Here is a 10,157-nt window from a genome sequence, read left to right on the forward strand (position 1 = left end):
ACAGTATTTTAGTCACTAAAGTGTGAACTAACCAGAAAATAAATAGCTTATTCAACAATCCAAAATGACTATTTGTATGAGATATTTTTAACTTATATAGAACACTGCAACTTTATTCTAAAAAGTGTTGCAAGCCCCCTCATGCTTGGACATGACTGGAAACACAACAGTACACGAGTGTATTGTCTTGGGAGATCCAACACACAAATAATTGGGAAATATGCTTTACACTAGACCTTGATTAGTGGTGGGAAAAAACAGCACCTAATTGCATTTTTTGAACAGATTAGAGGTGAGTATCTTTGGACTTGAAGGCATTGTTGCATCATGCTGGTTTCCTGTCAGTGTATCTAAATGTTACCACACAGGAACCTCATTCTACATAGAAATGTGCAAATTAGACACGTTTCGCCGACTTCCATCTTTGTTTATTTCTGAGACACATCAAGCTCTTCTGGAAAAACAAACATAAACAACCTCTTTGATCACAAACTAGTTTTTTCCCTAACAAAAGTGGTAAAAGCAGCTCTATCAAAGACAAAGGAAATACTGTTTTCAAAGAACATTTGGAGCTAATATGCATTATGGGACACTAACAGTTTATAGCCTTTAGTCCATGAATGCAAAAATTGCCTAAAAAATACTTAAGTTGAGGGATCTGACATAAAATATATACTGCAAAACAACCATAATTGGAAGAAATACAAATTGCTGAAAATGTTTGATGACCAATATTAGTGATGCACTAATAAATTTTTTCCAGATACTGTTTCAGATGCAATGGAATCGGAAAGCCCTTACAATGCAGGTAATGGCCATTACAAAGAAATAAGGCACGGATACTGTGTAGTCTAGACTCTTCAAGATTTAGTTCTCAACAGTTGCCCCTGAAGAAGAAGAGTAAAATTATTATATTATCGTTGTGAGGAATAATAGGCTAGTACAATACCAAAGCTAATGTGATATAATATCATTGACTGGAGACTTAATACAAATATCATGCTGATACGAAATTGAAAAAAAATAAATCAAATGTTGCTTTTTAAGAAAATTATGTCTCAAGTTTTAAAGGACTGCATTCACTTGTCAAAGACACTTATTTTACATTCAAGTGACAAAGCAGTAATTAAATGATTTAAAAAAAAAAAACTTGGTATCAGCACCTGGACCTAAAAACAATGCAACACGACTGAAAACAAGAATGAAATAAAAGCAACAGTGCGAGTTGCTTTAAGGCCTTTTATCTCAAACTGTGTGGAGAACTCACTTGGAAGTCCTAACGCAGAAACAGTCAGGGGAAGGGACTCCAACTGAAAGTCCCGATGGAAATGAGAGTCTGGCACGCATTGGACGACAGCCACACTGTCTCCATCAGGCCAAAGTGGAAGAGGCCTAGGGCGAATCCACACAGCACGTCCGTCAGGTGGTGCCGGCCCAGCAGCACCCGCGAAACCCCCACCAAGACAGCCCACAGCACCAACAGGATGCGAAGGGGCACAGCCAGAACTAGGTGGGACAGCAAGAACTTGGACACCATGGCGGCACGGCTGGCGTGTGCCGCCGGGAAAGCGTAGATGTCCATGGCCACGCGGTCCAGCAAGCCCGGCGAGATCTCCCAGGGGCCTTTGCGCTTGACCAGGCGCTGCACGCCCGCCACCGTGAGCACGTCCAGAATAAGCGCTACAAGGGGAATGCATGAGAATACATTATTTAAATTTGAAAGCAATTCAAAATCTTGGATTGAAATGTGTGTTAGCAAACAGACAGCTGACCGGCAACTTTTAAAAATAGGGGGGTTGGGGGGGTGGAGGTCATTAGAGTTACCGACGGAGATATTTTTGGGCGTGACTAAAAAAAGAAACATCTGCTGCGATAGAGCCAAGATAACGCTGCTAAGCTATGTGTGCTGTGTCGGTTGTGACAAGTAGACACCATAGTTTTGTCATATTTTGTCAATGGAGTATGATTTATTTGTGTATAGATAATGAAGACCTGACCACCATCAACATTTGGCACATGTAAGCCACACTATACTAAGAGTTAATTTATGACCTACATGACCCCCAGTGTAATGTCTGTCCAAACAGGTTTTAGTTTTCATTCTTTTTAATGACCAAAAAAAGTCACGTGCCCTCTAAAGGGTTAAATTACTGATTATATTTTTATCCTGAGCTCATTAGAGCCGAAATAAATCTTTTCTAAATATGTCACACCACAGACTAACGTGTCATTAACAGTGCTCACTCTGGCTTTTAACACGGGAAGAGTTACATTTCCTGCCATGTTAACTACTCTCAAGTACTTTGCATGCCAACTTCCCCTAAATTACAAAAAAAATCCCCAAAAGGAATTAGTAGTTAGAATTTAAAGTTGAAGCATCTTTCATTATAAGTAAATATAAACAATACATTGGCGCAGATTGACCAGCTTTCATTTCAGAACGCCCCGTTGTTCCATTGAGCAGATTTGTTAATCTTTTGGCCCAGTAATCTGTTTTTGCCTACAAAGTACAAAAGAGAATTACACAGGTCCCCATTGAGTGAAGAAATAATTATAGTAGGAGTGAAATGAGGACATTTGGCATGGGAAAAAGGTCAAATTGGATTCTATTGAGTTCAAAAACAATGAAAAATCGCCTTACATCTAATTCACAAAGATACAATGTAAATATTCAGCTATCAGGAGGAGAGAAAAAGGAATAATTGTATAATAATTATGTTGCATTACTAGTGTTACTCCAAATGATACAATTGTTGGGGCTTTGTGGTACTGCATACTTACTTGAATGTCAAGTAATTGCTATAATGCTTTGGCCAGACACACTACTTTAATTAGTTGGCTACACTTGACGTTTATAGAGTTCATTTGAAGTCGGAGACCTTTCAGTGAACGAACATTCAAATCAATTGGACTGCTATAACTTTCAATGACAGCAATTTATGAATCTTTGTTGTATAATTAAGCAGCCAAACCCTGCATTCACTGTGTTCTTCATTAATAGATGTACTATCCATTTTAAGTGGAAAAGCTAGTAGCGAACGAACACCTGTTGAAGCGGATTGGACGTCAAACGCTGTGACTTAAACCCCAAAGAGAACCAGGAGCGTAAAAAGTCACTCACCCAGCAGCAGGTTGACCAGCACCTCCTGTCCGGCCAGCGTGTTGCTCCGCGTGAGGCAGATGACGGTACCGATGATCCAGGTGAGTCCGTGGCCGGTGAGCGCCAGCAGGTTGACCATGGAGCGCCAGCCCCCCCACGCCGACCAGGTATGTGCGCACACGCTCATGCGCTTAGACAGGCAGATGTCGATGGCGAGCAGGGAGTTCTTGGCGATGCCCTTGAACGATGGGTTGAGCTGCATGCAGTCCTCCTCGGGGAGACGCACTTGGGCCGGCTCGGCTCGCTTGGCAGCGTCCGTCTTAGACGCACCATCGCCAGCTTCTTCGCTCGCCTGGCCGCGGATGGAGCTGGAGCGCCTTGGTCCGGCTGCCGAACCACCTCCACGACTCTCCGGAGGTCCACCGCCACCTCTCAACGGCTGATTGAGCGACATGAATTCGGGTCTGTTAAGGACATTGTTCCGCTCCCGAGCCCTGGGTCTCACGCTGGGTCCGGGCATGTTTTGGACCTCTTGTCCGACAGACGCGCAACTGTGAAAATGGCTAAAAATAACACATCATCCACTGTTTCCCTACCGCCCCGTGCCCTTAACAGATATATTTAGAGTTGCCGGAATGTGCAGTGGCCATGTTGGCCAGTCGCAAGGGTCATCCGACCCGAGAACGACACTTTCCACTTGGACAAAAGCGCAACTGAGCGCGTCCGCATGACAACGATGTTTACTTCCGGGTATGGGCTCATAAAAGGCGCACCAAGTCAAGCCCAACCAAAACAATGAACGCACAAAGAGCAGACCCAAACTGACCCCAGATCGGTTTGACGCACATGAAAGGTAGAAAGAAGAGGAGTTCTCCAAGGTGCTTAAATTTCTCGTTTGAACACAAGGTTCTTTCAAAAGAACAAAGTGGTGTTTTTAGTATATTTTGGAGTTTGATTTTTCCTAAAGTCATTCTAAATTACTTTTATTAGTAAATATGGCTTTTCAAATCAGAGTTTTACTGAAAACCAATAGTTATTTGTTTAGAATATAAAAATCAAATTATAATAGAGACCTTTCTGAGGCCAGTATTCAAAAAATAACAATTTCCTATAAAGGGTTAAGCATGAGAGCCTGTTTCCGCCTTCATTTCCCAGCATCCATCCCATCAGCATCGACGCACCCATTCGGACGTGACGTTGCAAGCCTTAATATAAAGCCACTTCCAACCACTACCCCAGCATTATAGTTGGCGAGCACCAGAAAGGTCCACCTGTCAAACTCGGATGTTTTATCCCGGCTTTCTTTTCTACTCAACCTCGACTTCCACTTTTGAAATGACTTTTCTATTCAAAATGACGAATCTTCCTCTGCATTCTTTTAAAAAAAGAAGTAGAGATGCCTCTAACGGACGCACCACCGCTTCTTTCATGTGACATAGAAGAAACTATTTCCCCGATATTGCCATTATGCACGAGAGAGGCGCGCTTCCTATTTTCTTTTTAGATTTCTACTTTTCTTTCTCCCCCCTCTCATTTCACGTTTTGATGAAGTGAGCCAAACCAAAGGATTAAAAGGGATTGAAGATTTTTTCTCTCCCCTTCTATTCCCTCCCATCGTCTATTAAATTGAGCGAATTTAAATTCCAAACTGTATTTTTCCCAGGCTCGCAGACCCCCCCAAAAAACAGTGGACATTTGTGTTTGCATTTGTTTGAAATTACCAGCCAGAAGAAGAAGAGGAGCGTGTCCGGTTCCTTTCCACTGTGGAGGCTTTTTCCGAGCCATCCGCCGGTGACTTGATCCGGCCACCGTCCCGATGCGTCTCTCCCCGAGACGGACGCTCCCTTGGATCGTGTTGCTGTGGACCGTGGTCGAGTGGCTCCCGGATGCGAGCGCCATGGGCTGCCTGCAGAGCATCGCGTGCAAGCCCAAGAGCTTCCGGGACGGAGTGGCGGTCCTGCAGGTGAGCGCATCCATCGACAGCAGCCCGACCAGCATCGATGAGTCCTCCGACGTCATTCTGCGCTACCGCACGCCGCACTTCCGAGCCCAGGCGTTGGTTCTGGTGCCTCCGGTGGCCGCCAACGAGACGTGGACCGTGGGCTGGATCCAAGCCTGTAACCACATGGAGTTTTATAACACCTACGGAAGTAAAGGGATGTAAGTTGCAGCACCAGTCATGACACATTTCATCAATTTTAGTGTAGAGTAGTGCCTGCCAAAAAATCTATAAAAAACCCAACCTGCATACCAAAATATGCATCATTTTTAAAAGTGGGTGGGTGCCATATCTCAAATATAAGTATTTACCGTAAGCAGCCCCCTTAAAATTGCCTTAAAATGTTGAATTTTACAATTTTTCACGTAAAAGCTGCCCTTGATTGACAATTTTCATCTCCATATATGCATGGTTTTAATAGGGACTACAAATTTGTTACTTTGAAGGGAAAATCTTAAGAAAAATCATCAGACTGTTATTTCTGAGATACTGTCTGAATCAAAAGCACATTGTTAGGGTCGATATCATAAGGAATTCATCCAGAAATGGTTGTTTTCTTTACTACAAAACAGAAAATAACCAACAAATAGTGAATGTTACTTTGTCGACATCTACTGGTGGAAGAGTATGCCAAGTCTTGTGCACATATAAGCCATGTCCTTAAAGCAGTCATCATTTAATGAGTTACAAATATGGCTTATACGCGAGAAAATACAGTATATGAATGAATGATATAATAGTGTCAATCAGAATCTACTTTTAGGAATATCTTCTCTCAAAAATGAGTGCTTGAGCTGACTTGTGCAATTTCACATCCTCATAAGTGAAGTTGCGCAAGTTAAAACAAACAAAAAAACGGAGCATTTGTCAGAACATTGTAGCTTTTTCAAAGGAATCTGAAAATGAAAACTAATACTTTAATTTTGTGATGACTTGCCTTGACAAAACTGTGTTCACAGCTAATGAATAATTGGTTGACGATACATTTATAATGCTGGCAATTTACAAAAAAGGGAAGTGAAAAGATGAAGAAACCTCTCTTTAAGAGACCATTTTATCCGAGTGGTGACATCCTGTGTGGGGCGACGACAAGTGGGCTCAGTATTGTCCTTATCTTCATGCCTTGCATTAAGATTAGACACGTTTTTTTTTTTTTTTTCGCCAAGGGGGAGGGAAAAAAAACAAAAAGCTAATGTATTCTGGCAATTATGCGACTCTTCAAGTTAATTCAGGCTGACTCCTTGTAATACAGCTAAAGAGTAAATATTTTTTTCACCAATTTTGTTTATTAAGGAGTCAATGATAGAAAGAAAAAGTGCAAAATAATTTGTAAACATTTGAAAAACAAGTAAAGTGCAAAACCTTTGCATTTGTGCTGTCAGCCCCAATTACAACACTGCTAATGACCCCTAAAAGTCCCCAAAACTAATAAGAAATGACCCAAAATCTACAACTTTGAACCATGAAAGCCTGAGCAAAATACTAGCATGCGACCTCTCCCAAAATTGCATTATCTAGTTGGCAAATGTTCTTTTAAGCAAACAAATTTAAACTTTAATCATTTATCTAATTATCTCCACACATACAAATACAATCCAGCAAATCATCTACTCTCCCAGGCCTAGTATATTTTCTGTTACCAATCTACTCAACACAATGTTTGCGAAAGAAAACTCATTTGTTTTTGTTCAAGCCCAGGAGGGTTCTTCATTTGCAAATCTGCTTAACATTGTCCCATTTAACCATCTTATCCCAGAAGAACATGCTGAGACATTTCTTTTCTCATAAAATCTTTCTGGCAGTAAAGATTTACATGAATTCATCGGCTTCCATTGAACAAATGCTTATTCCAGTCAGCCCTGCCAGTTCAAATGGAATGGTTGTCTACTAGTGACAAACTCATTTGAATTCCCACCTCCACATTTAGCAGGATTACTGGGGCAGGTGTAAATGGGGGATTTGCAAATAGTAGCAAAATCCTGTGGTTCTGACCCCACTCAATTCACTGAATTGGGACTAAGTAACCTCAAGGCGTATTTGGCGGAATTGCAACTTCCTCATTCATAATAACAAAAAGCCAAAACATATAAGCACAGTGGTTTATATCTTGTGTACATATTAGTGCAGCCTGTTTACTCTAGTTGTATTTATATGATTAGTGATATTTTTGTTATTTAAATGAATTAATTGTTAACAATGTTGTTTTCTATGGTGTTGACCAGACATATTTTTTTTTATATGCGCACTGACACTCCATTGTACACACATACAAACAATTATCATGCCTCACGTGATAATCGAGGCCCCACGGCTATGTGATGGTAGGCAGGAAGGAAGTCATGTGGTATTTGGGGGAGGGGAGATAATATTAAAACATGTCACTGTTATAATTTCAGAAATGATATAAATGCACTCAAATTTTCCATAGTGAAAGCTAGGGCAAAAATAAAAATTATTTTTTTCTATTGATTAATACGGAATATTAATGTGGACTTCTTACTTGGACAGCAAATGTTAGTAGTGTGGTCTACATGACCCATATTTAAAAATAACATTTAGTCACTAGCCAAATGAAAGGTGAAAATAATGGAAATATTGACCTAATGATGTGCAAAGCTTGTTTTAACTATTTTTCTCTCTCCCTATTTGTGCTGCAAGCCCCCCAAGACAGTCATAACTTCAGAGAAACTCACTTTCAGAACAATTAATCAAATAAATGGTTGCTAGATGTCCTTTTGGGCAAAAATAGACAAATATCTGGCATTCATTCTTTAGGAATTAAAAAAAAAATCCAAATCAGAGTCAATTCATCACCCAAGCCTGGTGAACTTGCAATTTAACATCAGCTGATTATGAACTAATTCAATCCAAGTGAGTCAAATCCCTTCTATCCATCCTCAGGTCGAGTTGGGAGCTCCCCGATCTCCGCAACGGCAACATCCGGGCCATCAGTGACTCTGACGGCGTCAACTACCCCTGGTACGGAAACACCACCGAGACATACACCCTGGTGGGCCCCACCCGAAAAGACACCAGGTTCAGCGTCAGCATGAACGACAACTTCAAACCCAGCATCACGTGGGGCATACCGGTCGGCGACGGCAATGCGCCCGAGCTAACCGCCGTCCGCCGCGACCAGAGCTTCACCACCTGGCTGGTGGCCATCAACCAGAACGCGGGCGAGACCCTGATCTTGCGGACAGTCCGCTGGAGGATGCGCCTGGGCATCCGTGTGGACCCCGAGAAGCCCCTGGGTCAGCGGGCTGTCCTGCTGGAACCTTCCGCTCAGGAGCAGCCGCAGATTCAGAGCGAGAACGAGAGTATTCCACCCAACGCCATGCTCAAGCCCAACGCCAATGATGCCCAAATGCTCATGTGGCGCCCTCACCAAGGAGAGCCCATGGTGGTGATTCCTCCCAGATATTGACTGCTAATTCACCAAAATCATAACAAGAGCATACTATATACGATCCTTCCATTATTACTAATGTTGCGCCAATTTCGACAACAAAATCGCTATGGATACGGCATTAAAACATCATTGTTGTCAAGAAGCACTAAGACATGAAGTGCTGGTACTGCACAATGGGAAAAAAAAGGGAGTAGTCCATCCCAAAATGATAGGTGCCCAATCAAGTGGCAGCAAACCATTCTCCCCTATGGATTGCAATGAGTTTCTTGCTAAGACGTCCGATCCATTTGAAGTGGGAGGTCTGGAAGATAATGAACAAATATTGCGCAGTATTCATGAGATTTAAGTTTACAATCGTTGGTCAGCCTGTATGAACACCGCTACATAAAAAAAGTGCTTGTTATCCTTACAAAGATGATATTTAACTGTCTGCTTCTGCTAATTTCTATGAGTTTATCCCTGGTAGATGTCCAGTTCATTTGAAGAGGGATATTTATCTATTTGGAACTGCTAGTCGACTCATCCAAGATGTCCACCAGTGACACAAAATGCCATGACATAAGGAGTACTTGTTGCTCATCCAAAGTAAAAATGTCCATTCATGTGGCGACCGATCACTTGTGAATTTTAATGATTTTATCACTAATTGGCATCCAATTCAAAGCTCCCAATTCAAATGAATTGGACTTCTAATGGCAGCCAATTAGTCAACATTTATTTATTTTAATTGTATAGGTACAAATGACCAAGATGATACAATTCTTTGGACAATGATAGAATATTTGCCAATATTACAAAACCTGCCTTGTTTTGATTTATTTCAAGAAACTATGATTCGATACGAGTCAGTATGCTGTTTGTGTGTCTAAATTATTTTTACGCCGCTTGACTAATTTGGCATTTAAGTGTACCTGCTTCCCTTGTGGCTCTTGTTTGGACAGCACCATCACGGATTGGTATTCGACCACACTGGAACAAAATTATTGGAGCAATAACCAAGGAAGGAGGCCCACCACCTGTAAAAGATGCCATTTTGCCCATGTGACTGTTACATATAATAATCGGGACCAAGTTTGGATTGAGGTAGCAAATAAAATGGATCCTTTTCTCACCTTTGGAAGTATTGAAGTATCCGAAGCAGCTGTGAAGCCGAGCCAGTGAACAAACTACAACCGTTCTACCTTCAAGTTGGCTCACTGGAAGTCGTTCAGGAATATGGAGTATTTATTTTTGACTTCATGCACGTGTGTGTATATTGTTCATAGACTAAAAGCACGTTTTTTTGCAGTTGTTGCGATCCACGTGGCCTTACGTGGGCGCCACTCAACGCTCCGTCCGAACCATTTTAGCCTTAAAACAAAGCATTTTTTCCCATTTTTTTTCCTTTTAAGTCCAACCTTTGAGTATAAACATTTTATTGTAGCAAAATATACATTTTCCTGTTGGTTTGTATGAGAACATTTCAATTGTTTTTTTGTAACGACATCTGTTTTAAATAAAAGACTCGGAATCTTTTTACTTTGTGCTAAATGTGTTATTTCTTGTTTAGCCTGGATGCAATGATGCTTTGTGAACATGTGTACCATTTTGAAGTTTAATAAAACTTTAACAGAATAAAATGTACTTATTTCTTTTAAAACAGGAAA

At 41.3% G+C, this 10,157-nt stretch overlaps 2 protein-coding genes across 3 annotated transcripts; one reads left to right on the forward strand and one right to left on the reverse strand.

The window, feature by feature from the left end:
- Positions 1 to 412: 412 nt before the first annotated feature.
- LOC144210417 (inactive phospholipid phosphatase 7-like) lies at positions 413 to 5,265 on the reverse strand. 2 transcript variants are annotated; one of them, XM_077737083.1, is made up of 3 exons: positions 4,822 to 5,265; positions 3,122 to 3,651; positions 413 to 1,680 (listed from the first exon to the last, which is right to left on the reverse strand). In XM_077737083.1, exons 2-3 carry the CDS (start codon positions 3,618 to 3,620, stop codon positions 1,292 to 1,294), a joined length of 888 nt encoding a protein of 295 aa, XP_077593209.1. In that variant the 5' UTR covers positions 3,621 to 3,651; positions 4,822 to 5,265; the 3' UTR covers positions 413 to 1,291. The 2 variants fall into 2 exon arrangements, with proteins under 2 accessions (XP_077593209.1, XP_077593210.1); XM_077737084.1 differs by having other exon boundaries at positions 413 to 887; positions 1,268 to 1,680; positions 3,122 to 5,256.
- Positions 4,319 to 9,889, forward strand: fam78ab (family with sequence similarity 78 member Ab). Its single transcript, XM_077737085.1, has 2 exons — positions 4,319 to 5,260; positions 8,001 to 9,889. The coding sequence occupies exons 1-2, from the start codon at positions 4,917 to 4,919 to the stop codon at positions 8,524 to 8,526; spliced, it is 870 nt and encodes a 289-aa protein (XP_077593211.1). The 5' UTR covers positions 4,319 to 4,916; the 3' UTR covers positions 8,527 to 9,889.
- The last annotated feature ends 268 nt before the right edge of the window (positions 9,890 to 10,157 follow it).

The sequence above is a fragment of the Stigmatopora nigra genome, chromosome 17 (genome assembly GCF_051989575.1).
Source record: "Stigmatopora nigra isolate UIUO_SnigA chromosome 17, RoL_Snig_1.1, whole genome shotgun sequence".
NCBI lineage: Eukaryota > Metazoa > Chordata > Actinopteri > Syngnathiformes > Syngnathidae > Stigmatopora > Stigmatopora nigra.

Coding starts and splice junctions, on each gene's coding strand:
- LOC144210417 (XM_077737083.1), bottom strand. CDS start 3,620: ATGCCCGGACCCAGCGTGAGACCCAGGGCTCGGGAGCGGAACAATGTC. Junction 1,681..3,121: donor GCTGGTCAACCTGCTGCTGG/GTGAGTGACTTT, acceptor TTCCCCTTGTAG/CGCTTATTCTGGACGTGCTC.
- fam78ab (XM_077737085.1), top strand. CDS start 4,917: ATGCGTCTCTCCCCGAGACGGACGCTCCCTTGGATCGTGTTGCTGTGG. Junction 5,261..8,000: donor ACCTACGGAAGTAAAGGGAT/GTAAGTTGCAGC, acceptor ATCCATCCTCAG/GTCGAGTTGGGAGCTCCCCG.